Source organism: Passer montanus, unplaced genomic scaffold (genome assembly GCF_014805655.1).
Source record: "Passer montanus isolate IOZ18808 unplaced genomic scaffold, ASM1480565v1 scaffold59, whole genome shotgun sequence".
Classification (NCBI taxonomy): Eukaryota; Metazoa; Chordata; class Aves; order Passeriformes; family Passeridae; genus Passer; species Passer montanus.
The window spans coordinates 4,185,850-4,202,501 of NW_024370926.1; the positions used below are offsets into that span (position 1 = coordinate 4,185,850).

The window sequence follows — 16,652 nt, forward strand, 5'->3', positions numbered from 1 at the left end:
AGTGGGTTTGGTGTTCCCATTGATCTGTTGTGCAGCTGAGGCTGTGAGTTAGGAATTTAAGCGCCCTGCTGTAATTGATACCTGCACTCAAATGAGATAATTTGCCCTCATATTTTGAAATAGAGGCTGAAAACAAACCAGAAATTATGAGCAAGGTTTCTGTGGCAGTAGCTGTAGGCAACAGGACACACAGCATTGTTCTTCCCGTTCTAATTTCAGCATATTTCAATTTTTAATGTCGGAAAGGAGTTCTCCTTGCCAGGATTATATTGCAGCTAACTCGCTTGTGCTTGCAATACCATTTTTTCTGAGTGCTTTGAAAATGTCCTTCCCAACTGCCCAGGTATCCTTTGGGGATTTCTAAAACTGTGTTGTTGCAAACAGAATATGACATTTGGAGAATTAGTCTTTGACTGTAACTTGCAGCACTGGTGGCCAGAGTTGTTCATGTGTTTTCTGTTTGACTGGAGTATTGATAAGTGATGCTGGGTTGGTTTCAATTTACAGATGTTTTTTAAAGTAATGAAACACTTCCTTAAGCACACAAATCTCTGCACAGTTCTGACTTCATCCTGTTATAGGAGCACTTTTTAAATAGGGGAAAGTCTATAAAACCCATTTAGTTTTTGTTATTGGTACACTTGGCTCTTAATAGCAATTAATAACTACATCTGGGCAGTACTCACTGCCTTAAAATGGAAAAGTATATTGGCAAATATGGGAATGATGGGACTTGCAAAGAATTTTACTCACCCTCTAACTCTGGGATTGGAGGGAGTTGATTTCCTACCCAAAGCAGGAAAGAAATACTTCTAATTATCTACAAGAATGATAATGGATCATTAAAATATTTGGTGAACACATGAAGTATTTCTTAAAACATTCTAAAATTTTTCTCCAAGTCTTCTATTTTTTTTTTTCTTTTTAGTGTGTGTTCAGAAGTTTTTTTCCTTAGGGGAATCCCTAGATGTCTTAGGTGCATTTCTTTTCTCTAAACTATTGCATTCAACTACAATTTTCATTCTTTAAAAATGCTACACTTGCTTTCATTCAGCTGTATGTAATTTTTTACCACTTTAGGATTATTTTTATCCTGGTAGACCAGTAAGCAAGTTGAAAGTCAAGGCCGGGGCTCCTGTTTTAGGACCACCCTTGTTCTTGTAGCCTCTGTGTTGTGTCTTCTGTCCTCCAGCAACGCTGTCAGACAGTCACAGAGGAAACTCAGAAATATCTCAGAGGTTTTCCTGACCATTGCAGGACTTGTAAATGTTCCACACATGATTGTGTAGTTGTGTAGAAACACTACAGGAGGCATTTAGTGCACCTCTGGTTTTTAGATCTCTTTGCTTCCTTCTCTTCATTCAGAGATGAATTTCAGCAGCGAGTTATTCTGTGTAATTACAGTATCCACCTTGGATGTTACTGGAAAACTCTCTGTGTTGTCTCAGTGTCATTATGCAGAGTTCCAGGATGTCACTGTGCGAGTCTGGCAAGGGAAAAAATGTGTTAAAAAAGAAGAGCAGTCTCAGTCTGCTGGAAAATCTCAGTAATCTTAAGACTTGGTAAAGATTTCTGGGTATAGAAACCTTACATCTTCAATTCAATTGTTGTAATCTGGAAAACCAGGTCTGTACCACATGAATTTATTTTTCTGCTGTGTGTTTTTTTTTTCCTCCAGTGTCCCAATGTAATATCAGCTTGAAGAAGCAGAGGAGTCGAAGTATCTTTAGCACCTTATTCTGCTGCTTTCGTGACTACAATGTCGAGCCACCATCCACCAACAGCACCAGTGCTCTGCCTCCTTTGGTGGAGGAGAATGGAGGACTTCAGAAGGTCAGGATTTTGTCTTATTTTGCTGTCATATGGGTGTTTTGTAAGCAAGGATTAATTCTGCTTCCAAAGGTTTGTCCTAACAAATTTTCCTCATGGGGAACAGCTGTGAGGTACAAGAAAAAAATTACTGGTGTGATGGTGGATTGCTAATACTGTCTGTTCATCTGTAATATAAAATTAATATTTCTGTTGTGGGTGTTGGCACTTTACATTCTGTAAACAACCAACATTTAAAACCTGATTGAGACACAAAAAAATGGAGACTTCTCATAAAATTTCAACTGCTGAGCTGTCCCCAGCTTTGGTTCCCTTTCCTGATTACAGGAAGGTTAAAATGTGTCCCACTGGAGCACAGTGGAACCTTCTGAACATCATTTTAAAGGGTTTTCAGTGACATAAAAACAAATCAAAAGAACCATTATTATTTAGACCTTTTTTTTTCCTAAGCAGACCACTTATATTCAATACACGCTGAGTCCAGGGACAGCAACTTTTGGGCATTTTCCCAGATTATTAAGTTTTGTTTCATGAGTCAAATGAATGGATGGAGATTTTAGATGGAATACGAACAGTGCAACACAAATTTCTTCTTTAAAAATCTGATAACACTGAGAGCATTTGTGTTATGATCTGAAGAATTTCAGTTCAATATGGCAAATCATGCCAAGTTTTCCATATGGTTTCCAGGACTCTGAGATTGCAAATACTGGTGAATTCATAGTGGAGAATAATGGCAGAAATGGAGATGTCTCTATGGGTTCTTTATCCTTCTGCTTTTCACACAATTTTTCATGTCTGATGCAACTGATTCCTTCCTTCTCTTGTCCAGTGTGTTTTATTCTGGTTTGAATTCTGCTGGTTGTGTTTGAATTCTGAAAAGCTCAGGAGAAAGAGCAAGGAGCTGTTTGGTGGGAGAGAGGGAAGGAGAGCAGATGAAAGTGATGGAGATTTCTGTGTGGAGGTAAAGTCTGAACTGTAACAGTTCCTGCTGAAACTGCTCTCACAGAGGTAAAATGCCCTGAAAATCCTGCCAAGAGGAAGGATTGTACATATATTTTTAGACTTCTTCTGCTAGCCAAGGTACATTTTGAGTGAAAGGAGGGAAATCTAGCCTGGATGTGCTGAAGGGAAAGCTGAGGAGTGTGTAACATGTATGCACACATTCATCTGAGGGAAAAAAAAGGGATGGGAAGCTACTAAAATTTCCTTTCCACTATGCTGGGGAATGGAAAGCAAAAAGAAGTGAGGCTATTGGCAAAACTACAGCTGAGACAAAATGGGACTTCAGTAGAAACTAAAACATACAACCAAGTTTGTTTTTTCTGTAGAAAAATGTGAGTTAAAATGGTCTGGAGTCAGTAGTGTCCAGATTGCATTTTGCAAAACAATTGTTTTTAAAATATGTCTTGTGCCTTGAGAGATTGCATGGGTGTCCACAGAAGTTTTCATCCTCACTCTGTGCTGCCTCAGTGAGCAGTTCTGGAGGTGTGCAATACTTGTACACAGGACCAGGACACAAATCACAACATTCCTAAAATGACCAGATCAAAATATACAAGATTAAAAAAAAATATCAAAGAATATATTGAAGATAATTTAATTAAAGAGTGTTGTCTTCAACTGAATGAAAGGCACTCAGATATTCATATCTTTGTAGAAGAAATCAATATAGCTGAACTTTCAGGTGGTTCTTGAGGTAAAATAAGTCTGTGAGATTGCTATTTTAAATGCTGTGTTAATGTGTTTTGTACTGTTTGTATTTTGAGTGCTAACACAGTAAGTAAGAAAATCTTCTAAGGAAATCAAAAGAGCATTGCAGATTGGACATATGTTTGAATATTGTTACACTGTTGGACTGGTGATTTTTACCAGGAGAGCTGTTTCAGAGCTGTGCAGGCTGCTTGAATTTGGTGGAGTTACACTGAACATCTTGCCTAGATTCAGAAATAAGTAAGGTGGGGGAAGCACCAGTGGGCCTGGGATTCTAAATTGGTGAAATGAAATGTCCAGGAATGACAAAATTGCCTCTCAGGAAAGAAAATGAAACCTGACAACCCACTGCTTAAATTCCTTTGCTGTTTCATTAAAGCTCTTCTTTTACATTAGTTTCACTGCCAGGTAGGAATTGTTTAAATTCTGTTAAGCTGCTGCTCAGATGGTCACTTGGTTAAATCTGCTCTCTCTTTTATGTTTTATTAATTATTTATCACATCGCTGTTCACTTCTGGCTGGGCCCAGTCAGTTCATGTGTTGTGACCCTTTCCTTTAAAAATGGACAAGGAAAATTGCACAATAATGTCAAGCAGTTACCACAAGAAATGAGTATAAAATGGCTTGGAGGTACTTCCCTTATGTCTTTGCTGTTCAGTGGAGTTGGTACATGAAAACTGGTGATAAAGACTCCAGAGGAAGGGAAGGAATGGGGGAAGCTTCTGCTGGTTTCTCTGGAATTCAGTGTTCTGTGTTGCTTCAGGCACATTCTGAAGCTGATGTGATAAACCAACTTCCTTTTCAGTAGGAATCTTGATTTTTGTAAATGCTGACCTGTTCAAAAGGAGGGAAAGAGTATTTTAAGGAGTAGTTGAAAACAGCACTGAATTTTTGTTCAGAGTAATTGTGATATGTGAGAAAATTCTTATTGTTATTATTATTTGGCTCTAGTAGAAGAAATGAAATCAGTGCTTCAGATTAATCAGTGCTTCATGATGTGACTTGATGGTGCTTGACACGTCAAGTGTTCTGTCACTTCTTCATGGGGTTGGAAGAAACACCAAATTGAGCGTGGTTTTGATTAAACATTTACTTTCAGTGCTGAATTCTATTCTGTAATTGAAATTTTTTTAAAAAAAGCCCAAAAACTTCTTTAAAGTATTGCGTTCTCTTTTAAACCTTCTACTCACAGAGCAGCTGCTTGTCCAAGTGTGACTCTAATACTGGTAATGAATGGTCCATTCTGTCTCTGAAGTTTCAATACAACATTTTTTTCAATAATAACTTGTATTTACTGAAACTGTGGCATATTTGTTTTCCTTCAAATGCAGCAGCTATTCAGCACAGCAGAAGATGCTTTGTAAGATGTGATGTTTGTGGGTATATCAGCCTGCCTGCAGCTTGGATGCTGAGCCAGATGTGTCACTGGGAGCACAAAATATTCAGCCTCATGAACTCTTTTATAATTTTTCCTGCCTCCTCTGCAGCAGGCAGCTCCTCAACACCTTCCAGCCACGTTTTTTTGGTTTTTTTTTCTTTAGAGTGTTGGGAGATAGAGAATTGTGTTTTCTTTTCTTTGGGATAAATTCAAATCTCAATTTCCATTCTTCAGTTAGCAACTTGACTCAATTTTTGTGTTTTTTGCATGTAAGTTTTTTTCTTCTGGGTAAGTTTGTTACCTGACTTCTGAGATGTTTGTGAATACAGATTTCATTCATTCAGACTTGAAGAAGGAGTCCAAATAGAGAAAGGTGAGAAAAGCAAGATACAAACTCTTTTTCCCCTTTGCTTTCAGTCGTGGTGGGTGAGGGAGCCCTGACAAGTCTGTGGGCACTTTGCCACTTCACTCCCAGCCCACTTCCACTGGAGTCATCCTTGCTGTTGTTTCACAGCCAGGTCCAGATCAGGCAGATGGCTCCAGTCAATGAGGTGAAGCATGAATGAGGAAAGGGATTTCTGTACTTGCTGGGTTAGAGGAGAAGCTCTTGATCCACACGCGACAGGGAAGAAGACAGAATTAGGAAGAGGATTTTTCTGGCGGCAGCAACTGCTCCCTCTGCTTTTCCTGTCGCTGAATTTCCACCTCACTCCAAAAGTTTTGGCTCCTTCTCTCCACTGCATGATGCTATCATCTCCCAGGTGATGTTGGGAAGCTGAGTAGATGCCCTGTGGTTGTGTCTCCAACACTCTTCTCTGCCTCAGGGATCTCTGTTTATAGCACAGTACAGGGAGAAGGATCTTCTGTCTGTCTCACATGAATAGGGCCCAGCAAAATGAGGAGAACAGCTTGGAGGGAGCACGTTCTTGAGGTCCAAGTAGCATCTGCTTCATGCTGGAGGAGCAGCAGGAGTGTGGGCTCTGTGATGAGGACATCATTAGTGACAGGCCTTCTGAGCAGAGGTGGGAATCCCTCTCCATGTGGAGGCAGATAAATGAGATTGATGTAAAACATTCTGCTTTGTCTCCTGCTTAACCTTTGCTGATCAGAGCAGGAGAATTCCATGTGTTTGGTTCTGTTGGTCACCATGGAGATGTGGTGTGGAAGGTGCGTTTAGAAAACAAGATTTCCTCTCCAAAACTATTCCCAGAATGACCAGGTTGGAAGAGACCTTCAAGATCAACCCAACCCCAACAGCTCAACTCAACCCTGGCACCCAGTGCCACATCCAGGCTTTGTTAAACACACCCAGGGATGGGGACTGCACCACCTCCCCGGGCAGCCATTCCAGAACTTTAGCACCCTTTCTGGAAAAAACTTTTTCCTGATATCCAGCCTGTATTTCCCTGGGTGCAGCTGGAGGCTGTGTGCTCTGGTTGTGTCAGTGCTGCTGCAGACAGAGCCCAGCCCCAGCTGAGCACAGGCACCTTTCAGGAGCTGTGCAGAGTGAGGAGGTTCCTCTCTTTGCCCACTCATTCTGATCTTCTTTGCTTCCCAAAAAGTCTTCTTTATTAAGAGACAGCTTAGGAATTTGTAAAATCACTTAAGTGTCAAATAATAACTGTACTACTGTTGTAAAAGAACAGCATGGTCATGGTCTAGAGCAAGCTGTGCTAAAGAAACTAATAGGATAAATCTGTTATTTTGGTCAGCTTCTTCTCTAAAGTGAAAAAGCTCCTCATCTTTCAATACAGACTGCTCTGAAAAAAAGCAAAATATTGTGGCCTGTCACTTGGTGCTCATTGAGGCCACCCATGACCATAGTTAGTGAGGAACTCAGTGCTGTAAATTGTTGTTTCAAACTACAAATTATGCAGCTAATGGAAAAGATAGGATTATCATTCCATCTGTATATAGCATGGAAAAAATAAAACCCATTAAAAAAATCCCTGATTTCAATGGCTGGGGACAAATCAGTTCCTGGGTTGTCTTAGGGATACAATAGGGAAATTTTGGCATTCTAGGAACAGCTTTGTTCTGTTACCAACATCAGGAGCTCGTGGAAAGCCTTCAAGAAATGCAGTCATCTGTCATCTCTTTCAAACTCTGCTGTTGTGACCCATTTCCCTTCCTGTTCCAAGGCATTAGGAAATGAGGCAGGACCTTGTAAGAAGTTTCCCAGAGCAGGCTTGCTTTTAAGAAGCATTTGCCTGTTCACGAACACTTTTGCTTTCCCAGCAGACTCTTGCATTTCTTTCTGCTTGTTTTTGCTGTTCTCATCTCCCTTACTTCTGTTTTGATTTTTCCATAGGTATTTTCAGGGTTCCTCTTAAGAAATTCGCCTGTTTCCCCTTTTTTTTAAATTTAATTTAAGAAATTCTTTAAGAAAAAATAAGCAAACAGTAATGCAAGTCCTTTAGCAACTTTGGTTTTGGGTTCCCATGAAAGTCAGTTTCACTAACAGGACATTAATTATATTTTTAATTTTTTTTTTCTATTCTTATTGCTGCTATCCTGAGGAAAACTTGTATTCTTACCAACTTTTGTGTGTGTTTTTTTCTAGAAATCAGGTACTTTTTACTAGTGGCAAGTTTCTGATATTTCATGGTAGTTGCTGCTCTCTAGTTGCTCCTTCAGCTTCTCAGGATTTTGGGCAAACTTCAGTAAAAATTTCTGCTGAGCAGCAATAAAAAGAGCACTTTAAAAATAATACAGAGTTATTTCTGTTTGTCAGTGATGTGTCAACACTGGTAGTCTTGAAAACAAATAAACAGGAGGCTTCTTCAGCTGGAAGAGGCTGTTCTAGAGTTGAAAACAGCTCTTTCAACAGTTTCTCTGCTGGAGATCAGAGCCTGTGTTGCCCAAATATTAAAGAATAAAATCATCTACCCTAGCAACATCTATGCTAGAATGATCAGCTTCCTTTTTTTGTGTGCTGTGCCCACCAGGAAATAAAGATGGTTTTGAAGGAAATAGAATTCTAGCTTCAAAAATATCTTATTTGGGTGAGAGTTTGAGTGAGAGTTAACCCATTTGAGCCAGGCTTTGTCCATTTTGGAGCTGGCCCTGTTTCTGGATGTCCAAGGATGATGTCCTCAGACATTCTGCTCTTGCCAAAGTGAAAATGCTGTTTTTTCCAGTCAGTTGTCTCAAATGAATTTGGGTTCAAGGAGTGGGGTTCTGCCCTCTGCCAGGCTCTGGCTCAGCCTCCTGCTGCTGCAGTGCAAATTGACAAATATATACCCATTAATAGATGTTAAAGCTGAAAAAGTTCCAGTAAATATGGGTACTTTCTTATTGTCATCTCTTATTAATCATAGCATGGGTTTTATCAGTCCAGTCTCCTAAAAATCATAAATGCCAGTGTACTAACAGATCATTTCAGCAACTAAAATGCAAAATCCTATTTTTTTTTTTTACCCTGGTTTCTTGAATACTTTGAACTTTTGGTTTAAAATGTTTGAGTGCTACATTTACTGCTCCAGACCTTTGTTCTACCCTTTAAAAGCCATTACCCTTACAGTGATTTTTTTTTCTTTTTCCCCAGGGTGACCAGATGCAGGTCATGCCTATACCAAGTGTATGTATTTTTATCCCTTTTTCTTTTAATAATTTTCATTACTTTTGCTTTGATTCATTTTATGTTGCAGTCTAACAGGTCTGGTTTGTGTTGCATGTTAACAAAAGGATTTTATGTTCTGTCTGTAATGTTGTATCCCCAGAGGTGAATTGAACTGCATGTCTTCTACAGGGACTGAAAGAAGAGTTTGGGTTTTATCTGGGTTTCTTCTGAATTTTTAGCATTTTGAAAACACATGAGGTAGTCTGAAAATTACTTATTTGAATAGAGGCAAAAGGTGACTCATCATCATTGTGTGAGACACAATTACAAAAACCTTTTCCTCTCATTTTCCCCTGTATTCCAGTTGAAAAGAAGAGTTGGAAACTGCATCATTTATTTGAAATAAGTCATGTTAAGAAAACAGAGCACACTGACTGTTGCTCATTACTGCACTTGTTTGAGATGATGCTCTTTGTATCAGCTGCTGCTTTATGAGCCTCAATATTTCTCTTTATCTTCCCTGGATTAAACTTGGAATGCTGCTTGGCATCTGAATTATTTTTCAAAGCTAAATAAAAGGAAATAAAAAAACAAGTCCTTCAAACTGAAGCTTTTAATTTAATTAGTTTTAACCTTTTTTGGTCAAAAAGCTGCTCTTTTTTTACAAGGATGAAGGCTTAGGCTTTGTAAAGCTGAAAATACTTTTTGTTTTTTGAGCTCCTTTGTTGTTTACAACACTTCATCATTGCAGAGTTTCCCAGAAAACAGCAGTGCTGATGTGTGGAGATTATGACCCAGCCCTCTTGTATGAGATATTTGGTAGCTTTTAAAGACCTGGATATTCCCCAAGATGCCATTCTTTTTCTTCTTTCCTTTCTTTCTCACGTAGCCCAGCATTCCAAATCCTCCTCTAAGAATCCCCCTGTCTGTGCTGCAGTGCAGCAGTGCCAGGAGATCCCTGGGACTGTGCACATCTTCCCCCTTCCAACAGCTTCTCTTGGCTTTGGGAACTGCTGGAAATTCCTCTTTGTTGCTTACCTGTTATTTCTGGTATGGCTCATGCATGGTGTGTATGCAGGCAGGCATGGACATGCATGTGATTTGTATTTCTGCAAGTCTAGGGATAGAAAAACCTCACATGTAAATCAGAAAATACTGATTTCCAAACTACTTTTCTTTTTTACATACCTGCCAAATTCTGTTAGGTGACTGTAGTTGCTCCACTAGGAATTATTTGAACATGAAATATATTCTGGCTGTGCTCTGACCTGGAATAAAAACCTTTCCCAAGAGTGACTGTAGGTACTAACAGAATAAGAATTGAAACAGAACAAAATTTTGGAAGGAAAATGAGTAGAGCTTTGACAGGTACAGAAATTAAATCAGATGCTTTGTTAGAACACTGCCTTTGCAATGTTAAAGCAGTGCTCTGTTAGATTTGGACACTGGTAGGAAAATGAATGATTCAGGAAGGGATATCTTTTTTTTTTCCCCTCCTTTGTTTTGGGTTTGTTTTTTTTTTCACTTAAGCTCAGCTGTAATTTTACAGACACATTCCCAGCACTAACAAGGCAGTAAAATTAACTTATCCCTGCAGTCATGATGTGGAGTTCTGAGCAAGCAGGTGACTTTAAACACTCCTTCCCCTTCTCCAGTGCCATCTGATGCTTCTTCTTGCAGCAGGACACGGCAGTGTTGTCAGGCAACCCTGGCCCTTGGGCACTGGTGTGACATTTACTGCAGTATCAAAGTGCTCCTGGCTCTCAGGAGCCAGCCAGCAGCACTCTGTCATCATCTAAATAAAGGCACAAGGGAGCTGCACGTGTGCTAGGAAGGGAAATGCAGGGTTGTTTTGGGAAAAACACCTAAAATTGAAGTGTTGCTCTGCTGGTCTCAGGAGGGGTGTTGGTCCAAGACAGCTCTAATTTGGTGTTTGAGATCCATTAAGGCAGAAATTCTTGATTCTCTGCTACCTAGGGATGAGAACTGGGGCTGTGGGAACTGCAGTGTCGTGTACAAACCAGGAGGGAGATCTGAACAGACACAGAGCTTGGTCACAATTCAGTGGACATTCACTTTTTGCAGGGCTGGTTGCAAATGTCATCAGTTCAAGTGTTCACAGATTTCCTGAGAGCTGTAAAAAGAGCTCTGCCCACTCCCCACTTTCAAATTGAAGCCTCCAGTCAAAATATGAGGATTTCTGGAGCTTTGTTGTGCTTTTTATCGTGTATTAAACCTGGCAGTGTGCTGAGGTCACCTGTTTGAAAGCTTCCATTGCTTTATGTGCGTTTTGCATTGCTTTTATTTGCATTTATGTGTGCAGTTCAGTGACATGGATCTTCTGCTCAATCAGATTTGTCCTGTATTAATTGCACTGAGTTGAAAAGTTTGACTCAATATGGATTTTCACTTGGTTATTGATGAAGATGACTGCTAAACAAGAAATATTCCAGCTTCAAGTTAGGCACTTCAGAAAATAGAAGCAGCATTACTTTGGAGTTTTTTTAAATATGAAATTTTCTGTGTTTGTAACTCATATTTTGAAAATGTTTCCAGATAAGGCATAGGTTAAATAGCAGCATAATTGATTATTTTCCTTATACTGCAAAATTAATTATTTTTATGGCTGAAATAAACACAGAATTTTTTAGAAGGCAAACCCAAAACATCCCCAGTTGACAAATTTTGATGGACCTGATGAAATATGTAAGTGTAGCTCAGGATGCCTGTGTTTTCATGGATTTTATTCAGCTTTGTTTTGAAAGGATATGGTAGAGAAAACATAAAATCATACAATGGTTTGGGTTGGAAGGAACTTTAAAATATTATCTCCTTCCAACCCCCAAATCAAAGCAGACCCATAGCAGCCTCGCTATTTTATATTCTTTTGAATGAAGATGAAATTCTTTTGAATGTAGATGGAAACACAAAGCCATGATTATGCAACATCTTAAATGAGATGTTGTCAAACTTCAGCTCTTAAATGAGTTGGAGTGTCCACTTTTGTTCAGCTTAAAATTCCATTGTTAATGAGTGGTATCAGAATTATCCCTCAGAATCCCTGCAGAAGTTAAATCTTAGCACAGGGATATTGGGGTTTTTTTTCACTTGTTCTCACCTACATTAGCTAAATCCTTATTATAAATTTTTTCTAGCAGAAATTTTGGGATCTGCCTGCTCCACAAGAGGAGCTGGCATCTTCTGGCAGCTGTGTTTTAAGTGGGAATAATTTATCTTCTGTGAGAGTATTTCTGCACATAGCTGCTGGAAGAAGCTGTTAGCCCTGCAAGTGCTGCCCAAAGTGTGAGCAGAGGAGGACACAAAAAGTAAATTAATGTGCTGCACTTGGGCTTGACAGCACTGCCAGGACAGACAGAGGAAAAACAAAAAGGCTTATTAATTCTGATACCTGTGGGAAATACAGGCCTGCAGGGAGGAAAGCTGATGGTTGTTCTGTACAGTGAATTTCTGCAAGATTTGTGTTGACCAGCTGTTTGTGCTTCAACCAAAAGTCCTGTTCTCTTGCCGCCACCATCCCCTTTTTTTTTGTTTTTTCTTAGGGAATTTACTATTTCCACGGGACTGAAGCAGTGCAGCAGTCGTTTCACTACAAGGTCTGTTGAGCTGATCAGCCACGAGACCTGGCTGGAATGCATAAATCCCAAAGAGTGACTAGTTTAACTTGTGTGCAGTTTGTGTCTTGTTGGAATGGAAGAGCAAACCAGTGAGAGATACCACGTGTCATTTTTCTGCTGAGTGCTGTGGAAGGCTGCAGCCTTTGGGGGAGTGTTGCATAGTAAATATGAGTTGCTGTTAGCCACAATTAAATATTCTTAATCATCTCAGATGTCTTTAAGTGATGCGTGTAAAAAAAATCTAAAAAAAGAGACATTGTCAAACTTCCATAACTACTCAGTGTTAACTGTGATGGAAATCTGGTATTTAGAGCTCTTCTTGGGTATGTCTCCATTAGTGAGAAAATTAAAACTCTGTGTTGAGTAATGCTTGTTTCTGACTAAAAGCTTTGCTGCCCTTGACAGGTGGAAATTGCTTTAGATCAGAAAGCTTGAACAGCAAAACAAATGGGCTGATACTTTGCATACAAATCCTTTCAAGTTCCTAAAAGCCTCAAAAATGCCACCCTTGCTCCCAGGTCCTTCACCAGCTATTTAGCAGCCTCACAACTTGTAGTGGCTTCAGCTGCAGAATAATTTCCTTCTCCCTATTATCAAAAGGTGAATGTTTTCACAGTTGAGGGCAACAGAATTGCAGTTTGTGAAATGGAAAATTCATTTATTCTGATCTTCAAAGGTGTGAATTTAAGGAAACAAGATCAGATTGAACTCAAGATGCCAAAGCTTGTGGGAGAGTTGGTTGTGCCCTTGTTTTAGATCGAGTTAGGTCAGTAACTGCACATGATCCCTGAAGCAGTGCTGAAGAGGGAGATGAGCTCCAGCAGTAACCAGAATCTCTGTGTGGGTACCACAGGTGACTTGTGCCTCTCCCAGCCACTGCTTTTGAGAAAGCAGAGGTGCAGGTGGGTGAAAAAAACCAGGTACAGGTCACCTCACTGTGCATTCAGGGAATTTGGGCTCTCAGAGATGAAAGTTCTTGCATTTTGTAGTCTTTGGTGTGTGTCCATCCTTTTCTTGATGACAAATGCAACAGTTTGCAGCTAAAAAGATAAAGATACAGTGCTCATATTTTTATATATGCATTTTGATGTGGAAGAATATATGGTTCCATATGTTTTCCATAGGTACAGATATTTTCAGTTTGATGAGGAATTTACATAGCAGAAGGAATATTTGGCTTTGAACTGCTTGTGCAGATTAATGTAGTAAAAAACTCAAAGGAGATAAGAGTTTTGAGTACAACAATAAACTGAACAATTTTAATTTATTTTAAAAGTATGTTTAAGGTTTCTTGGGATGTTCCTGCCTTTTTTTCATCTTCAAAGACAGGAAGTATTGAAACGTGTTCTGAAGATTACTGTTTTTAAATGGGTTGGATTTTTCTTTCAATAAGCTTTAACTTTATTTAGGTTGCAAGTTTGGATCCTTCTTAATATGACAAACTGAGGTGGAGTGCTAAATACCTTTTAGGCTTTGAATAGGAGAGAAAAACCAAAATTCTTTAGGTCTGGTGCTAGCTGCCAACAAACAGAGGTGGAACTGAAGCTTCTGTGGGGCTGTCCATAACCTAGCCAGGTGTTGTATAAATTCCAGCCTGGCTGCGTGGCTGTGGAGCCTTTGCAGGCATTGGGCAGAAGCTGTTTGAATTGGAAAGTCCTTGTCAGGTGTGTGCTGAGGGGAAATGCACTGAGAGAAGTGGTTTGTAGGCAGGGCAGCTTCCAGTTTGGTAGCTGAGGGGACTGTTGTTGATGTTAATTGTGAGGAATTTAATCAATTTCAGTGAATGCTCTTAAAAATCCCCCAAGAACTCCTGCTTTAGCTAAAAACACTTAATTTAAGTCCAGAATCTCATTTGTTAGGTGCTTCATTTAAGAGTTTATTAGGCATCATTGGCCAGTATCTATCAAGGTGACACTTGAATTCAGGCAGTGGTTGATGATCTGTCCTGGCTGCTGGAGGGTGTCCCTGCCTCACCTGTGACACCCCTCCCTGCACAGGGGTGGCCTCAGATTTCTGCCAGAACCTCTGCAAAGGGCCACTGAAAAGAACAAACCCATAAATAAATATAAATGATGAATCCTTACCAGAGCCAACAGTGAACGGATAAAAAAATAGGAAAAGAATGGAGTTAGAGTTGTGTATCCAAGTCTAAATTAATTTAATTTCCTCTCTGTCTTAAGCTTCTCCCTACTGATGCTTTTCTATTGAGCTAATCCTTTTCTTTCATCAAAAAACCCCAAGTGGCAGCAGTGTTTCAGCTCCAAATGGAAGCATTTTCTCTCATTTCTGTGATTTCAGAAAGTACCAAAATCTACATATTTCTATTGCAAACTGGGGTGTTGAAGTGGAAAATGATCCAAAGAATATGAGAGTATCTGCATTGCTTTCAGAAAAATTGTCAATTCATAGGATTGGTGCCATTTTTAGTAAGGGCAGTGTGCTGTAGAAGAGCCCAGTTCAGGTTCTTCACTGCAGTTTTAACACCTTGACTGGGAGCATAATTCACATGGAAGTTGATCACCACCCTCCTAAGTGGTAAAAACAAGAGTGAAGACATGTCCTGGAAGATAAAATTAGTAATGCTGTCTTCCATCAGGGTGGATTCCTCAGTTTCAGCATTTTTCATGGCAAACAGAAATAATGATTTGTGTAAATGTCCATCAGCCTGATATGGCTCCAAATGGCATTGACTGGAAATAGGATAACAACAGCAACCAAACCAGGCATTGGGAAAAGAGCCACTGGAAAAAGATGTTATATCAAATATCCTGGTTTTATGATTTTTTTTTTTGTTTAGACAGTGGTGGTGTTTTGCCATTTTCTTTTCCAGTGCTTTGGAAGTCATTCTAAACAAGTCTCTAATTTAAAAAAGAAAAGTCTGTATGGGTATTGCAATTGCATGAGCCATTAATATCCATACATAAACTTGGGATGAGCCCAGAAAATAATTTGATTTCAAGTCATGTATTCCAGCTCCCAGTAATTACTAGAATAGTAATGTTGACAGAAGGGTGCCCCTTCCATAGAGGTTTTACTTTTTTTTGTTGTCTTCCTCTTTTCTTTTTATTTATAGCCACCAGCTAAATACCTCCTGCCAGAACTGACAGCATCAGACTATGGGAAGAAGTGTGTGGTCATTGATTTAGATGAAACTTTAGTGCACAGTTCATTTAAGGTAAGTAAATTCAAAAGGGATCTCTTGCAGCTTCAATCTGTCAGTGAATGCTGCAGGAACTGTTAAGCCTCTTAACACTTGAACTCCTCTTCCATCCTCTGCCTGGGAGTGCTCATTGCCTCTCCTGTGATTATTCATCCTAATTTAGCTCTCAGGGGAGTGACAACAGAGATTGCTTTTTAAATTTTATTTTATTTTTTGAGAAAATCACGCTGACTCCAGCAATGCCTGGAATAGTATTGACTTTGTGGCTTTAAGTATTCCACCAAAGACCTGTGTTTTGGACAGGTCCAGAGTTTGTTGCTTTGAAAACAGGGGTTTGTTTTTGCAGTTTCAATGATGCCATAGGTAGTGTAGGAGAATGGAGAATCAGCACAGCTTTGTGCTGGGTTAGATGTACCTTAAACCTGGAGATTTTGGGCACAAGTTGTGGCTCCTCTCTGGCTGGAGGATGTTGTTTTCCAGGTCAGGCTTCTGTCCTGATCACAGCAATTGTTTTGAGGTATTTAGTTTTCAGAGCAGAGAGCAAATACCATTTAGTTGGTGGTGGTGAGTCAGTCATGTTCAGGAAGCAGCTTCTGTAACCCTTCAGAGCTCAGCATGTGCTGAAGGTACTGCTGTTTTTTCTGTTGTTTAAGTAGGGCTGAAATTAGGAGACTTCAGAAACACAAAGAGTCTAAATTGGCTCAGGGTACTGATAGCATTTCTGATTAGTACAGCTAATAATGACAAAGCATCGGCTGGTTTTATACATTGATTGGAGAATTTATAAGAATTAATAATGGTACCTTACTACTCCCAAACCAGATTAACCACCTTTCCAGTCTTCTAGGTGCTTGCACTCCATTTTTCACTGGAAGCACCAGCTCCACTCTTTAATTCTTCACTTGTTCATTGCCAGTATTTGAAATGCAAACTTGTAATTCATGTTGTGGTTAGAATTTGGCAGCAGCCTCTCTTTATTGACTTAAAGAAAACCTTATATGGAAATATTGGAACAAATATTCCTGTGCCTCAGACTGAAATGAAGAATTTCTTTCTCTGTCTTTTTTGTGCCTAATAATAATTACAGAATCCTGTACACAGAATAATTTCTGGTGTACAGGAACCTCCAAGCCTCAGTACCATATTTGTCTTCTGTAGCCAGACTGAGCTTGCTCTAGAGAACTTTTCAGGGAGAGAAAAACCACAGCTGGATTGGGAAGGGAGGAGCCATGCCTTCCTATTTAAACAAGAGTCAAAAAGAAGGGAAAGCTGAATTTAAAAGTCTATAATTGTGTATAATAAAATTGAAGTGTTAGGCTTATTGTTTCCTGAAAGGTAAAAATATAATTTTGCTTTCTGAGTGCTGTGGGTAAT

General features: G+C 39.5%; 1 protein-coding gene across 5 annotated transcripts in view; it reads left to right on the forward strand.

The window, feature by feature from the left end:
* Positions 1 to 16,652, forward strand: part of CTDSPL (CTD small phosphatase like) — an 80,964-nt gene that overhangs the window by 44,477 nt on the left and 19,835 nt on the right. For 2 of the 5 annotated variants that reach the window (XM_039726501.1, XM_039726499.1), the window contains 4 exons: positions 1,679 to 1,833; positions 8,469 to 8,501; positions 12,044 to 12,097; positions 15,192 to 15,293. In XM_039726501.1, the coding sequence (XP_039582435.1) occupies positions 1,679 to 1,833; positions 8,469 to 8,501; positions 12,044 to 12,097; positions 15,192 to 15,293 (344 nt within the window). The remainder of the gene's footprint in view (positions 1 to 1,678; positions 1,834 to 8,468; positions 8,502 to 12,043; positions 12,098 to 15,191; positions 15,294 to 16,652) is intronic. The other 3 variants (XM_039726504.1, XM_039726502.1, XM_039726503.1) reach the window with 2 other exon arrangements.